Here is an 18802-nt window from a genome sequence, read left to right on the forward strand (position 1 = left end):
ATTAAAAACAGTCTTGTATTCCCGACAGAAAACGGGTCCAGCATCACAGTCTCCATCTTCACAATCCTCCCTCAGCAGAAAAAAATCCAGATGTATTTTTCCAGGGACTTTTTTTTTTTTAAAGGAGGGAGATGTTTGTCTTCGCAGGTCCGAGGCGGGACTGTGACCACCACATGCGACGCTGTTCCCGCCGGTACTTGTAGTGCGTCTGGTTTCCGGCCGCCCTGCTGTTGACATGTGAAAGAACTACACTTCCCCAGCAGGAGTCACGGACGCTCGCGTCTCCCATTGGCTGCCGGGCTGCAGCCGCAGCCCCTGAGAATGAATGAAATAGAAATAGCTGCTACATTACATGTACAATACCGGGCTCTGCAGCGTTGCTCTCTATCACACTATATCAAGATGGCCACAGCGGTACAGAACCCCCTCAAATCGTGAGTACCAGCCCGTGAGATGTGCTGCTGTCATCTCGCTTATCTCTGCATGATGTTGAGACAGGGATGGGGGGGAAAAGTTAAAAAATGAATGAAGGTCTACGGGGTGGTTGGAGACTGGAGGAATGTCGGGGAGGTAGAATTTTTGGGGTGACCCGGCGCGTCCCCCTCGGCGGGTGCCGGGGATTGCGGCTCGACCAAGGGGGGGCCCCGTGGATGGAGTGTCAGGGTTTTTAGATCCTGGACCCGGTGCTCAGATTTGGGACAAGAGGGATGAAGGGAAGACCTCCTCCTCCTCCTCCTCTCACCCCTTTTTCTCTTTAACTTCCAGACCTGCGTCCACCTCCTGTGAGTACGTTACGGTAACTTTCACCCCGGGGACGGTTCCCTTTGTGCACATTATTTTTCGGGGTCTCCTTTTTTTTAATGCTTTTCTGCAGACGCCCGCCCGGGCTGCTGGCCAAAAAGGTGGCCGATGATGCGCGTCTGTCAGCGGATACTTACAGAGATGTGACCGCAGACACACAAAAGATAAACACATCATGTACCCACCGGGGTGTTTTTAGTGCACACAAGAGACCCCCATTCTTACACACCGGGTCCTATATACCTGAGCCAGGGATTATTATTATTGTGTCTGTCAGAAAAAAAAACCGGCGACATTTTTTCAGCTGCTCTTTTTTTTTTTTTTTTTTTAAACAACACACTCCTGACTGTGATGGTATTTTAGTGTTTGTGCCTAAAGAAGAGACCTCTGGTCAGAAGGAACCGTGAGTAAATAAAAGAAGCAACATCATGATGTTGTCAGGCTGATGCTGATACACTATAAAGCTTCTCTTGTGATGCGTTCACGGTCTCTTAACGTATGGATGACATCGAACTCACCAATCAAAATGACATCTCGGTGAAGACGAGAAAAGGCTTTGTCACGAATATCATGATTTTTTTTTGTTGTCTTTGGCAACAGTTTGAGTTGTATAAGAGCTGATCCCAGATGTTCCTCAGTCAGAGTGCAAACTGAACATCTCGTCTTAAGTTGTCTTCTATCACAAAAAAAAAAGCCTCACTCGGAGTCGAAACAAGCCTTTGACTGGATGTGTTGACCTAGTGTTGAAGATAAAGGGGGATTTTGGATGTCAATAAGATGAGTACAGCTGGAATTCAGGTGGTGAAATAAGAGAAACAAAAAGATAATTAAGAAATATTGAGCCTCAAAGTATGAAAAGACAATGTGAAAATCAAACTAATACTTCCTGTAAAGGTCAATAAATATTTTTTAACTTGAACTCTGGAAAGATTATTTTGTGTCATTGAGTTTAAAAACCATTAAAACCTCTAAGCAGCCGATACATATTTGAACCGTTGAATTATGTTGGTAGATGATAGTGAGCTCAATACTGACAGGTGGCAGTAGCGTCTCCCAATAGACAGTAGGCGAGGAAGAGTTGGAGTTAAAAAGATCTCAATGAGTCTCTTGTCCCAATATCAATAACCTTTTTTTGTATTAGTTTTGCAGTTATTTACGCCGTAGATGTTTGGCAGAGGTATTTTCGCCAATTCAAGCACATCTTTTAACATTTTATTTATATAATTGATTTAGTTGTTGGCTATCATTGGGACCACACAACTTTGCCTTTGGAATTAAAGTACAGTAGATTTTGCAGATTTAATTTGTTATTTATTTTAAAACACTTGATGATACACAGTCTACCTGTTTTTTTGTTGTTGCTAGTTATGGTTGTTTTAAACTCCAACAAGGGTTATCAGTGACACGTGCTAAAAATGTTTAACACAAGCAGGAAATTGTTGTCTAAAAAAAAAATCCATGTACGTCTTATGAGCTACTTTCTTATTGTCCCGTTGAATTTTAACTAAATAAATTCAACCAAATGTTTTGTGTCCATTGTTCGTTGACCACGCGTGACTTTTGCAGTTTGTATCCTTATGTTATGTTATTTATCTACAGAGGCGTCGCTTCTGTCCACACAGTTACTGTTCACGTGACTTGATACACACTCTCTATGAAATAATGTGTACTATTTATAGTGTACTTCATCGTGTAATACACGGCTATTCAACAACAATTTCCAGACGGCCAGAGTTTAGGAAGAACGGTCACACCGTCTGATACTATTTGGTGAACAATGTCAAGAAAACAGATTAAAAAAAGATACACAACGTTTTAAATCCTTTCATGGCGTCGTACTTCTTCACGCCGCAGACATCGTGAAACAATAGACACGTGGGTTTGCCTCTGGCGTTTGCTTGTTGTAGATATTTCTGAGGAACTTTACAAAGAACCGAGATCACCACGTTGTGTTCCGGAAACTGGATGTTGCTCGGGCTCGCTGTTAGACGTCGTCTTCGGGGACAGAAGAAAATACAGTTTTAACTTTTGATGTCAGATTGATTGTGGGTGAGTGGGTTCGGTCCAACACTATGAAGTCGTCGTAATGGCCTGAAGGATTCAACACTCGAGCAACACACAACGATACTTGTAGACACGTCATTTTGGTGGCGAAAGAAAAGTAAACATGGAGAAGAACCGTGAGTTTGCGGCGTCTACTCTCAGCCATTTGAAGTAAAACTATGTAAATTGGATTCTTCTGTTGCCCAGCCAAGTGTGAGCTGGACTTGTGTGTCTAGTGTGTGTCGTGTAGGTTTGTGTGCGACCAGAGCAGCCTCCAATCTCGTGTGCACTTTCCTACCAGCCCTCTCTATCTCCTTTGGATTAGAGACTCGTTTAATCTCAGTTTCTCCTCTCTGTCCTCCTATCACCCCTTCTGCCCCCCCTTCTCCTTCTCCCTCCATCCGTCACTCCCTCTCTTCTCGCCATTACTCTCTTCTCTCCCATTTTTTTGGTCCGCAAACCATTCGAGCCCCCAATCTGGCTTCACCTCTTAATTCCCAACCCCCACCGCACGTCTTTACATTCTGGAAATGTCACTGCAGTCGTAGATATTCCGAGTGAACGTCTCTGGGATTCCACTGGCTTTTTTTAATACAGAACGCATTTCCATGAATTATTGATCAGGTGGTTCATTAAAATCTCCCGTATTTTGCTCTTCGTAACTGGAATAATGTTTGCGCAGATATTGCAACATGGACAACAAAAGCACATGGTAAATAATTGAATTAATTTCGTGGCGAATCAGCGTATTTTTTGAAGGAAGATGTTGGTAGTTGCGGAGGCCGGTCCGGATTATTACTGCGGCCCTGCCTGACTGAGCTGAGCTAAATGAGTTTCGTGCAATAACTGGGTCTGTGTGCAAACAGCATGGCGCGATGGCTGGATCGCAGACCGAGCTCCCGTTTCTTTCGTCTTTTGTAGACATACCATCATTGGTTTATACCCTCGCGATGTTGCGACATCGCTTCATTACCGGCTTCTAATTTGTATTAAAGCGCGCCTTAGGACGGATGTTTCTAAGGGTGTCTTTCTTCCAGTCGACGCTTTCATCATCGCTCTATTTAGATTGTACTTCCCTCTCACTTTGTGTTGTTTCATTACAGACGACTGGTTAGAGAAGGACTAAGAGAGAGCGACATAGATAAGTATTTTTAGCTCTATGACCCATTTTCTCCAGTGCTACCTAAACTGTCAGTCAGCTTCACTTCACCAGGACTTTGCATGATTCTCATCACAGAATTTTGGGGAGGATTTCGGCGAGAAGCGATCGAAAGAAAGCCAGAGACCCCCCTCGGCCCCCCTACACCCGTCAAATCTCCTCTTTCTTTTAGTATTCCAAGTGTCAGCGCATGACCAGTGATCCTTATCATGAGTCCTCAAGGGTGGGGTCCACACGATGCCCTCTGCAGCACTTTAATATCGATGCAGACTCGGGAGCCTGGGCTCGGGGTGGGGTTTTGAGTCCAAGAAAAACATGCGCCGGTGATACAGAGGTAGGGAATCCATCGCCATAATAAGAGGCCAAGTGCAGTGGTGATAAATCTCACCTGAAGGAGCTGCTCAGAAGCAGATTGCTTACCCTGATGTACTGCCCTCGATACCCACTGCGGCTAGCTATGCGCTACACGCCCACACGCACCTACAGATATGGAGGTACGCGTCGCTCAGCATGCATACCAGAGCAGGCACGACCGGCCACTCACGTGCTGAGGCAACACCAATGTTGAACGATTGTAAAGGGTTTAAATCCATAAGAAATACCGCACAATATGTTGCCCGTCCACCTTTTTTTTGGTGTGTCACGCTTCATGTTGACAGACACACACAAACTGACGGTTTTTCTGTTGCTTCTTCCCTGCCAGAGGTTCACTGGTGCACAGGGACTGCTGCTCCGTGTCCGTCTGTCTCGTCTGTCACCGGATCTTTTCATTCTTCTCTGAGTCTTTGTGCGCCGAAAAAGTACAAAACGATAAGAAACGACACACAATCACAAGTGGTGTCTTGCCGTGTTCACCTTCCGCGATGTTTCTTATATCAAGCCCGCTGTACCAGTGAACCGCGTTAAACGTCTATAGATGAACTAAGTGGGAGGCATCACCTTACTTTTAGTAGTGAACTCCCATGATGCAGTTCTACACACCGCTCCATTAACAACTTTTAAACGTTTATTAGCATGGAATATTGTCGAAAGAATGCATACTCAAGTTTACGAACAAACAATTGCTAACGTTAGAATCTTCACAGTGTGTTTATATTTTAACAACATGGAATATCAGCAAAAACAATGCTTTCACATGAATTTTATGAAGAAACACTAGTTTTAAAGCAAGAATACTCACATTTATGCACAATGTTGCTCGCCATTGATCCTTCTCCTTCAACACTCGGTTGCGAAGTGTGCCTCCGACATCACTACCTCTTGTAGGGAGACCTGGCACTACCTTGAACACTATCCCTACGCCGAAAGTAGAATTGGGAATCCAGTGTGGATCGATGGACACTTTTTCCACCCTCGACGTCCTCCATCTTAGTGACGTAGATGAAGCTAAACTGAAGCTAAACTGAAGCTAAACTGAAGCTAAACTGAAGCTAAACTGAAGCTAAACTGAAGCTAAACTGAAGCTAAACTGAAGCTAAACTGAAGCTACGTCACTGACGACGTGTCTTCGGAGCAGATACTGACGTAAATGTCTCGAGAAAACACTGATATTACCACAAAACAAATAACACAATGAAACACAACTTAATAACTTGTTTCAATTGGAAAAACGTGTTGTCAAGTGTCAGTGATAGTGTTTCAACGACTGGTTGAATCAGTGTTAAAAAGTAGTAGAAGAAGAAACTGTCGAGTCATTTCCTGTTAGTGTGTAGCAGCAGAGTTTGATTTGAGACAGAACTACACTGTCAAGAATTTGTACGCTGGCCAAGTTTGTGCACTATATTACGTGTACTATAAACCAGTGCACTCTGAGAAGTGAGCTTTGACATTGAGAGGATTTGTTGAGAGGACACTTCGTATGTCTAGTTACAAAAATAAGTAAATAATAATAATTATGTGTCACTAAAATGATGTAGATTTTCGAAAAATGTCATTTAAATTGTGAAAGAAAAGGCAATTGAAAGTAAACGTATAAAGAGAAGGTATTATGAGGATTGAGACAATCTTTAAAAACAATACATGTTGTAAAGAATGTAAAGATATGTAACCCCTGCAATAAACAATGGACCACTGTTAACTGAAAATATATTTGATCAAAGAGGCAAGTGATTAAGAAATAAATAACATCATAACAACATTTAATTCAAACAAAAATGTTGCTCGTGTTTGGTAAAAATTCAAAGAGGGAAGAGAAGAAATTGAATTGCGAGCGCTGAGGATAAGAGGAGGGCTGGGTCCGGGTGATATTGCATAGTTTAATCTGTTGAGTTCAGTCGTGGAAGGGCTTGGACTGAGGGGGAGGGGTGGACCTGTACAGTAGGCCGCCTCATATCGGTTCTTCACAACACACACACACACACACACACACACACACACACACACACACACACACACACACACACACACACACACACACACACACACACACACACACACACACACACACACACAAGCACATACACACACACATACAGCCCTACAGACACACAAAGCTCCTTAGGCCAGAAAAAAGCCCAATATATGTGCACACACTTGCCCGTCTGAAGCGTTGTCATCAGTGTGTGTGTGTGTGTGTGTGTGTGTAACTGCACAGATGGACAATGGTGAAGGAGACAGGTGCACGGACCAGGTGTACAGAGTGATTTCATAAATGTTTTTTAGAGCTTGTGAAAAAACATAAAGACATACACACACACACACACACACACACACACACACACACACACACACACACACACACACACACACACACACACACACACACACACACACACACACACACACATACACACAGCTATACTGTAATCTGTGTTTTTGTTTCAGCTCAGTCTGCCCTCAGCTCTCATCGAGCCTCCTTAATTCCTCGCTCCGTTTAATAACCTCATTTTCGGCATCACCGTTGATTTTTTTTCTTAAAAATTCTGTCTTGATATTTTAATGGAACCCAGATTCCTTCATGTTTACCTTTTTCCACTGGTGTGAGTCGACCTCCAGGGGGAGCTCTCTCTTTCTTCTTCGTTGGTGTGAAGTGCAGTTGAAGACAAATATGAACTGTATTCATTATTATTACTGTAAGTAAGTAGGAAAGTAAGTAAACACATATTTGTAAAGCGCCCTTTCTCAAGACAATTAACAATTAGAAACAATAGACAGTTAGAATAAATAATAATAATTAAAAGGCCGAGAAATTATTAATGCTCAATCTCACGCGTTCTTGTTCCATTTTTAAATTATAATCCACTTCCTGTTGCCCGTTTGCGTGGTCGTCGGTACGTTACGCCGGCAGATCCGCAAACACGCGTGTGCCGCAGTGCTCTTGTGCCCTTCAACGCCGGAGTGATTGTCAGTTCCATCATGTCTGCCCGGACAATATTGGAATCCAGTCCCAGTTTGTTTAAAGAGCCGGCACTGTGCCAGGTGATTATTAAATCTGTTAGTATTCCACACATGTCTGCGTTCAATATGCAGAAGCATCGGAGATTCTCCCGCTCGAATTATTCAGCCGCAGAGATTCTATTCTTTCTTAAGTGGAGTCAAATGTGGCGTTCATGTTCGTAGTCGGCGTCGGCTTCCACGGGTCGGACTTGCGGCGCGACGGTGGGCAGTGCGGTTCCTCGCTCTGTGGTTTCCAGCTGGAGTCTGCTGGCTGCAGGCCACAGCGCCGCCTCGCTCCGGTCGGATACAGATCAGGCGGCGACGCTTTTGTCAACAAAGAGATTTCGCCGAACAACGAGCGAATTCACTCTCGCCGGGTTTCGGCGAATACTTTTACCTTTTTAATGACGTCACGATAAAGGAAGGTTCTTAGCAAAAGACATCTACAGCAACTTGCAAAAACTGTGGCCATCATTCGGTCAAACACCATCTACAAACTCATGATTTCATTTCGTATTTCTCAGATTAATGTGCACTTTAAAAAGATATATACAGCAAAAAAGGAATTTCAAGAAAGTAAAAAATAAGTCTTATTTTATTTGGCTTATTTAAGAATTATTTTTAAGCAAAAAAAAGCTTACCCCATTGGCAAGTTTCTAGAAAGGAATCAATTATTCTTATATTCAATTAAATGATCTTTTATCGAACAAATAAAATCTGCCAATAGGTTAATCTTGTTTTGCTTGAGAAGAATTATTTTAAAAAAAACAACCAAAAAACTTCTTTAAATAAGAGTTATTTCCTTGTTACAAGGCTTTTTTACTTTCTTGACATTCCTTTTTTTGCAGTGTAATGTTTGGAAATAAAAGAGCTTTGATACAACATAATATAAGTTATGTAAAATACAAAAAATATTATATATTAAAAAGCATATTTATCTTGATTTTAATGAATATAATCACACGCCACTGAGCCAGAAAAAAAAAAAAACGTTGAAATTTCAAGAGAATAAGGATGTAAAATAAAGTGTTAATGTTCATGAATCCTTTAGCATCAAATGCAATGTATGCAGTGATAGCGACATATTTGAAGTCAAAATGTTTTACTACAATATAGCGGCAGAAAAATCCGAACAACCGGCAAGAAATATCAGCGACGTGACGTGTCATGAAGCAAAATGGAATGAATCTCTTGGAAGGATCCATAATATTTACGTCCAAATCTTGTTTCAGGTCCACCTTTTAAACTTCCCACTAGCTTTAGACCCCCGTTACATCCATATATTTTTTTTAAGAAACAGTATTTGTTTGGTGCAATCATAAGACACAGAAAATATAAATAAATTAAAATGTGTCAAAAATATTAGTGTTTTCCACAATGACATTAGCCTGTTTTATTTCACTGAACTCTTGGCTAATTTTAGGAAAACAGTTGCAATTTGCATTCCTGGTTGAATCTGACTTTAATTTCCTGTAGATACATTCAGAAATATCTTGGTCTTGGATGGTCTGGGTCTCCATAACAACGGGTTGAAACATGTGAGTTCAGGCGATGATCGAACATTCCTCGTCGTTCGTTCTGAATATGTTGGAGAAATGAACTCACGGTCCAAGAAATGCTTCTGTTATCCTAAAAGAGTTCTTACAACTCTGGAGTTGGAGAAAAAACTTGAAATAGACTTTAAAAGCAACAATAGGTATGTTTGAAAGTAATGTTTCTGGCTCCCCCGTGTGTCAGAACAGTGTAACTGCAGGTTTGAGACTCCTAGTTCTCGCTAACTACGTACCACAAAGTACATTTGCTTTCAAAGGCGTCATCCGACCGGACTTTAAAAACACGTGTTGCTTGTGAGCGTGTAAGTAGTTAGAGATTAAATATTAAGACTAAGAAATGGTTGTTGTGTAGTTGAAACGTTTTCTAACTCTTTTCATTTGCGGCCTGATCTATATCGTCCATAGAGCTAAGTGATTGTTTATGGTGTGTTGGATTCGGAAAATGAAAAGAACTATTAGCACGTAATGTGGTTTCACGCTCCACAAAGTGTCTGCGGCTCGTCTCGTAATGACAGTCAGTCAAAAGGAGACAAATTCTCTCAGTGAGTCGAAATCCTTCCGTCCTTCGCTCCATTTGCATTTCTGCCTTTTCATGATGTCTTTTTTTTCCTGCTCTTCCTCCACTCAAACTTCCTCAACTCGTCTCCTGCGCTGAACTTCAAACTCGCCATATAATAAGTTGAGGAGCTGCTGATGGAAAAGTCATTATCTGCAGCTGTCGACTCACCATCGACGAGGACTTGTTTCAGCCACTAGAGGTGGGAGAGAAAGAAAGAAAGAAGGATAGACGACAGGAGAGTTTCTGATGGTAAACAAGACTCTTCTACTGTCGTGGTGGAACCAGAATAATCTGTTTTGTCTGCGGTTCATACAAAACTCTGCAGCCAGAATTCTGAGCCGTTAAGTTAAGTTAAGACATCTACAGCAACTTGCAAAAACTGTGGCCATCATTCGTTCAAACACCATCTAGAAACTCATGATTTCATTTCGTATTTCTCAGTTTAATGTGTAGTTATTCGCACTTTAAAAAGATATATACAGCAAAAAAGGAATTTCAAGTAAGTAAAAAAGTCGAAATGAGAAGAGATTTTGGCTTATTTAAGAATTATTTTTGAGCAAAAAAAGCTTACCCCATTGGCAAGTTTCTAGAAAGGAGTCAATTATTCTTATATCCAATCAAATCACAACAATAACACACACACACTGATGATACAATAGAGTAACACATCACAACAACACACACACACTGATGATACAATAGAGTCACACATCACAACACACACACACACTGATGATACAATAGAGTCACACATCACAACAACACAAACACACACTGATGATACACATCACAACAACACACTCATACACACACTGATGATACACATCACAACAACACACACACACACTGATGATACACATCACAACAACACACACACACTGATGATACACATCACAACAACACACTCATACACACACTGATAATACACATCACAACAACACACACACACTGATGATACAATAGAGTCACACATCACAACAACACACACACAGATTGATGATACAATAGAGTCACACATCACAACAACACACACAAACACACAGGAATGATACTATAGAGTCACACATCAAAACAACACACACACACTGATGATACAATAGAGTCACACATCACAACAACACACACACACTGATGATACAATAGAGTCAAACATCACAACACACACACACACACACTGATGATACAATAGAGTCACACATCACAACAACACACACACACTGATGATACAATAGAGTCACACATCACAACAACACACACACACACAAACACAGGAATGATACTATAGAGTCACACACACACACACAAACACACACACACACAGGAATGATACTATAAAGTCACACACACACACACACACAAACACACACACATACAAATGATACTATAAAGTCACACATCACAACAACACACACACACACACACACAAACACACACACACACACACACACATCACAAAAACACACACACACTCGGTCCAAAAGTCGCTGAGTTTGTGTCACTGAGTCTGTTCAATGTTCAAATGTGGCTCAAGATCATAATTTGTTGGACACACACACACACACACACACACACACACACACACACACACACACACACACACACACACACACACACACACACACACACACACACACACCCCACACACACACACACACACACACACACACACACACACACACCCCCACACACACACACACACACACACACACACACACACACACACACACACACACACACACACACACACACACACACACACACACACCCACACCCACACACACACACACCCACAGACACACACTGGTCAAAACACACAAGCACAACAGATACACATCTTGTAGCCACAGGCAAGAAGGAAGACAACAGCAGGCCTTCAGAAAATACTGTTGTTTTTAAAAAATGTTTTTGGTTCATTCAATTTGTGAAAGTTAATATCATCTCCTTTATAAACATAAACTTGATTTCATTTAAAGTGGACATGGTTGATAAACATTTCATGTGGTTTAAGTTCCATCTGCACCCATGAAGCTGTTCCATGTGAGGAAAGGTTATTTGATGACAATAAAAAACAAGGTTTGTTTTATATATTTTTTATTTATGGATCTTTAAAGAGAGAAACAAAGGTAGATTTGGTTTTGAGAGAGATTTTATTGTATTTGTTAAATAAAATATAGATAATTGGTGCATCCTGGTTAATTTTTTGTTTACATGTAAAGGATTTTCAAGTAAGTAAGTAATTCATTTATATTTATAGAGAGCTTTTCCAGACCAGGGTCACAAAGCGCTTAAACAATCAAAACAATACTCAATAAAATATATACTTTAAAGGTCAAGATATAACTGAGAACAACACAGGAGTCTCAGAGAATCAATGAAAAGCACGAATAAAAATGTGAGATGTTTATAAGGTCATTCGATTTATTTTAACATTATATTACACATTATATTGACATTTATAGGTAACATCATGATGTTACTATAGTATGCTTTAAAATACTGAGGGGTTTCTACGATACATTAAGTGCCTCAGAACAGAGAATGTGTGTCGCACAGTACAGAAAATATATATCGTTTTATTTCTATTGATTATTACTGTCTTAAAGGTGTTTCATCTTTAAAGATGACATTTTCTCTGAACATTATTCTGTAAATTGATGTTAAGACGCTGCAATTTCATTGGAAAAATAACCTGTAAACTAGTGAAAATGAGTGAAACACAAACTATTTGAGTAACTTTTGCTGTTTTTATCTAAAACGCTGAAGTGATTTTAATCTCTGGAAGATCTTTGTGTCGCCGTAGGTCTGGAGACGAAGTCACAATTCGACACGTCAGTTGCTAAAGTATGCAGCGCTAACAAGACGCGACGCTAACTCGTCAATCAGCACCTTTTGATCCTGTGATTGACACTCGGTTCAGACAGATGAAGGAAGCCGCTCATAATGTGTTCAAATGAGATAAAGAAACACGTCGTTTTTTTGTTTTAAATGAACAATGACACAAACGTTAAGAACAGATTTTCACTCACAGTTTTAAGTTAATATAAGGGAACCATTAGGAACCAGATCCAGTCCAAAGGTTTCACCCTGAAGCCACGTTTCATTTAAACTAAACCAACATTGAAGGCTTAAGAAATGTGAAATTAAACATGACTTATTAAAGGTTTCTGTGATGAGATGCTGCGACAGTTATAACATTCAATTTTGTTTCTTTCCTGAATGTGTTCAAGAGGTTTTCATTGAGGAGTGATTTTAGGAATTTTCCAAACCCGAGATATTTCAAATTTCCATTGAATTTAAAAAACAATAACGTGCTTTATTAAGGGTTTTATTTATTATTAATTCAAGGTGATTTCATCACTGACTTCAACTGATTAAACGCTCCTGATGTGACGTCTCTCTTCCTGTCGCTCTGCTGAGAAGCATTAAAAGAGGAAAAAGACAAAGAGAAAAAAAAAAGAAAAAAAGGTGCTGCTTTCAATATGGACGCAGAGCAAAAGTTAATAAGGATGCACTTAAAAGAAGATGCTGCGCAGGGAGTTGGGGAGTGAAGTGGAGGAGTGACTCACTACATTCTTTTTTTCTCTCTTCTTTCCCCCGCAGGCAATCTGGAGGTGCAGTCATCAAGAACAGGTGAGAGGGAGGATGTGAGATACAAAGAGGGGAGGAGAGAATGTGGCGCTGAATCTTAATAAAGCTCACAATCCTACAGGTGACTTAGAATGCTCGACAAATGTGTCGCTCATTGTGAGTTGATTTACTGCGACACACACACACGCACGCACACTGTCGCAGTACTTGTCTCACACACACACAAAACAGATGTGAATAAATATCGATACACTTGAATATCACGATATTTTCTCACGATATTCAACAGAACTGAACCTTTGTTTGTTTGAATCAAGTTCTTTAACGTTTTTTTTATTCTCGTACAGTTTGTGTAAATTAAAATAATAATATTTTTCTTATTTAATATTAAGATATCCCGAGTGATTTTGTGTTGCGATTAAACTTCCAGCCACTAGATGGCAGCAGTCATTATACCTCCTTGGCCAATGATGAAATTAAATCTCGCTTGTGACTGAGGACGAGAGGATACAGTGGCTCCAGCAGCTTTTAAAGCTGATGTTTGTAAATATTTTGGTTTGAAAACAAATTAAATCAGTTACGACTTTATTAAAAGTCATGTGGTCTGTAAATACTACAACACCAGAGTCAAGTACTGGACAATACTACACATATATACTTGTTACTACAGTATCACAACATCAGAGTCAAGTACTTGACAATACTACACATATATATACTTGTTACTACAGTATCACAATACCAGAGTCAAGTACTTGACAATACTACACATATATACTTGTTACTACACTATCACAACACCAGAGTCAAGTACTGGTAAATAGTACACATATGTCCTTGTTACTACACTATCATTATGTTTCAATATATATCACCAGAGTCAAGTACTGGACAATACTACACATATATACTTGTTACTACACTATCACAACACCAGAGTCAAGTACTGGACAATACTACACATATATACTTGTTACTACACTATCACAACACCAGAGTCAAGTACTGGACAATACTACTCATATATACTTGTTGCTACACTATCACAACACCAGAGTCAAGTACTGGACAATACTACGCATATATACTTGTTACTACACTATCACAACACCAGAGTCAAGTACTGGACAATACTACACATTTATACTTGTTACTACACTATCACAACACCAGAGTCAAGTACTGGACAATACTACGCATATATACTTGTTACTACACTATCACAACACCAGAGTCAAGTACTGGACAATACTACACATATATACTTGTTACTACACTATCACAACACCAGAGTCAAGTACTGGACAATACTACACATATATACTTGTTACTACACTATCACAACACCAGAGTCAAGTACTGGACAATACTACACATATATACTTGTTACTACACTATCACAACACCAGAGTCAAGTACTGGACAATACTACGCATATATACTTGTTACTACACTATCACAACACCAGAGTCAAGTACTGGACAATACTACACATATATACTTGTTACTACACTATCACAACACCAGAGTCAAGTACTGGACAATACTACACATATATACTTGTTACTACACTATCACAACACCAGAGTCAAGTACTGGACAATACTACTCATATATACTTGTTGCTACACTATCACAACACCAGAGTCAAGTACTGGACAATACTACGCATATATACTTGTTACTACACTATCACAACACCAGAGTCAAGTACTGGACAATACTACACATTTATACTTGTTACTACACTATCACAACACCAGAGTCAAGTACTGGACAATACTACGCATATATACTTGTTACTACACTATCACAACACCAGAGTCAAGTACTGGACAATACTACACATATATACTTGTTACTACACTATCACAACACCAGAGTCAAGTACTGGACAATACTACACATATATACTTGTTACTACACTATCACAACACCAGAGTCAAGTACTGGACAATACTACACATATATACTTGTTACTACACTATCACAACACCAGAGTCAAGTACTGGACAATACTACGCATATATACTTGTTACTACACTATCACAACACCAGAGTCAAGTACTGGACAATACTACACATATATACTTGTTACTACACTATCACAACACCAGAGTCAAGTACTGGACAATACTACACATATATACTTGTTACTACACTATCACAACACCAGAGTCAAGTACTGGACAATACTACACATATATACTTGTTACTACACTATCACAACACCAGAGTAAAGTACTGGACAATACTACACATATATACTTGTTACTACACTATCACAACACCAGAGTCAAGTACTGGACAATACTACACATATATACTTGTTACTACACTATCACAACACCAGAGTCAAGTACTGGACAATACTACACATATATACTTGTTACTACACTATCACAACACCAGAGTCAAGTACTGGACAATACTACACATATATACTTGTTACTACACTATCACAACACCAGAGTCAAGTACTGGACAATACTACACATATATACTTGTTACTACACTATCACAACACCAGAGTCAAGTACTGGACAATACTACACATATATACTTGTTACTACACTATCACAACACCAGAGTCAAGTACTGGACAATACTACACATATATACTTGTTACTACACTATCACAACACCAGAGTCAAGTACTGGACAATACTACACATATATACTTGTTACTACACTATCACAACACCAGAGTCAAGTACTCCACAATACTACACATATATCCTTGATAGTACACTAACACTATATATCACTATATATCACTATATATCACTATATATCACTATATATCACCATAGTCGGGTACTCCACAATACTACACTATCACTATGTTTCAATATATATATCGCCGTACTCTCACCAACGCTCACTTGTTCGTACCCATGTCGTTACATTCTGGTGCTTCTCTCTCCTGCAGCCTCGGCGAGGAGTTCTACAAGGAGGCGATTGAACACTGTCGCAGCTACAATGCCCGCCTGTGTGCCGAGCGCTCCATGCGTCTGCCCTTCCTGGACTCGCAGACCGGTGTGGCCCAGAGCAACTGCTACATCTGGATGGAGAAGAACCACCGCGGACCAGGTGTGTGATGGTGGAGAAGTTGCTGCTTCTCCAGCGTCTTCTTGCTCCTCCAGTCTTTCTCGGCCCAACTTTTATCACCTGAAGGTGTTTCCTCGTCACTTCCTCCGGTTCTGGTCCGTGTGCTCTGGCAGAGATCCAGCCTCCCCTGGAGGCAACAATTTGCCGCCGGCGCGAGCTGGCGTCTCTGGAGGAGCTTGACTCCAAGAGTCTCTCTTTTACATACTAACTATTCTTCCGCAGAGCACCTGTCACTTAACCTTGAAATTCATAGTCACGTAACGGTGCCCTGCTTTCCAGGGTGACCCCTGTCTTTCGTTTTTTAGAAGCTGGGATTACTCCATTATTGAAGCTGGAACTCCCAGTATTGTTTAAACATTTCTGACCGGAGCTTTTCGTTTGAATGTGACGCTAACTCTATTACTGCCGAACTTGATGTACTGTATTGGAAAACTCTTTGAATGGAATTTATATCTTGATTTAAAACGCGTATTTAGTCTCAAACTTGTTCAAAAGTATTTTGCCATGAATTTAAAGTACTGCAAAAAACTTTCAAGCTTATTGCTATCTCGACTTTAGGTATTGAAAAACTATTTGTGATCTCGATTTGACATACTTTAAAACTTGTTTAAATGTATTAATATAATATGATATTAATCAAACATATTGCTATCTTGATTTAAGGTAATGTTAAACTAATTCAAACATATTGCTATCTTGATTTAACGTAATGTTAAACTAATTCAAATATATTGCTATCTTGATTTAACGTAATGTTAAACTAATTCAAATATATTGCTATCTTGATTTAACGTAATGTTAAACTATTTCAAACATATTGCTATCTTGATTTAAGATAATGTTAAACTTATTCAAACATATTGCTATCTTGATTTAACGTAATGTTAAACTATTTCAAACATATTGCTATCTTGATTTAAGATAATGTTAAACTTATTCAAACATATTGCTATCTTGATTTAACGTAATGTTAAACTATTTCAAACATATTGCTATCTTGATTTAACGTAATGTTAAACTAATTCAAATATATTGCTATCTTGATTTAACGTAATGTTAAACTATTTCAAACATATTGCTATCTTGATTTAAGATAATGTTAAACTATTTCAAACATATTGCTATCTTGATTTAACGTAATGTTAAACTATTTCAAATATATTGCTATCTTGATTTAACGTAATGTTAAACTATTTCAAACATATTGCTATCTTGATTTAACGTAATGTTAAACTAATTCAAATATATTGCTATCTTGATTTAACGTAATGTTAAACTATTTCAAACATATTGCTATCTTGATTTAACGTAATGTTAAACTAATTCAAACATATTGCTATCTTGATTTAACGTAATGTTAAACTAATTCAAATATATTGCTATCTTGATTTAACGTAATGTTAAACTATTTCAAACATATTGCTATCTTGATTTAAGGTAATGATAAACTAATTCAAACATATTGCTATCTTGATTTAACGTAATGTTAAACTAATTCAAATATATTGCTATCTTGATTTAACGTAATGTTAAACTAATTCAAATATATTGCTATCTTGATTTAACGTAATGTTAAACTATTTCAAACATATTGCTATCTTTATTTAAGATAATGTTAAACTTATTCAAACATATTGCTATCTTGATTTAACGTAATGTTAAACTATTTCAAACATATTGCTATCTTGATTTAAGATAATGTTAAACTTATTCAAACATATTGCTATCTTGATTTAACGTAATGTTAAACTATTTCAAACATATTGCTATCTTGATTTAAGATAATGTTAAACTATTTCAAACATATTGCTATCTTGATTTAACGTAATGTTAAACTAATTCAAATATATTGCTATCTTGATTTAACGTAATGTTAAACTATTTCAAACATATTGCTATCTTGATTTAAGATAATGTTAAACTATTTCAAACATATTGCTATCTTGATTTAACGTAATGTTAAACTATTTCAAATATATTGCTATCTTGATTTAACGTAATGTTAAACTATTTCAAACATATTGCTATCTTGATTTAAGATAATGTTAAACTATTTCAAACATATTGCTATCTTGATTTAACGTAATGTTAAACTAATTCAAATATATTGCTATCTTGATTTAACGTAATGTTAAACTAATTCAAATATATTGCTATCTTGATTTAACGTAATGTTAAACTAATTCAAACATATTGCTATCTTGATTTAACGTAATGTTAAACTAATTCAAACATATTGCTATCTTGATTTAACGTAATGTTAAACTAATTCAAACATATTGCTATCTTGATTTAAGGTAATGATAAACTAATTCAAACATATTGCTATCTTGATTTAACGTAATGTTAAACTAATTCAAACATATTGCTATCTTGATTTAAGGTAATGTTAAACTAATTCAAACATATTGCTATCTTGATTTAAGGTAATGTTAAACTAATTCAAACATATTGCTATCTTGATTTAAGGTAATGTTAAACTAATTCAAACATATTGCTATCTTGATTTAACGTAATGTTAAACTAATTCAAACATATTGCTATCTTGATTTAAGGTAATGTTAAACTAATTCAAACATATTGCTATCTTGATTTAACGTAATGTTAAACTAA

At 38.3% G+C, this 18802-nt stretch overlaps 1 protein-coding gene across 1 annotated transcript in view; it reads left to right on the forward strand.

Annotated features, from left to right (window-relative positions):
* The first annotated feature begins 286 nt into the window (after window positions 1-286).
* The window catches only part of dpf1 (double PHD fingers 1), a 55334-nt gene continuing 36818 nt past the window's right edge, over window positions 287-18802 (forward strand). Inside the window, exons 1-3 of the mRNA XM_087796412.1 lie at window positions 287-434; window positions 13091-13120; window positions 16011-16171. Coding sequence (XP_087652538.1) covers window positions 322-434; window positions 13091-13120; window positions 16011-16171 — 304 coding nt within the window. The 5' untranslated portion in view covers window positions 287-321. The remainder of the gene's footprint in view (window positions 435-13090; window positions 13121-16010; window positions 16172-18802) is intronic.

This window comes from Callionymus lyra, chromosome 7, assembly GCF_982586985.1.
Source record: "Callionymus lyra chromosome 7, fCalLyr1.hap1.1, whole genome shotgun sequence".
NCBI classification, from domain to species: Eukaryota; Metazoa; Chordata; class Actinopteri; order Syngnathiformes; family Callionymidae; genus Callionymus; species Callionymus lyra.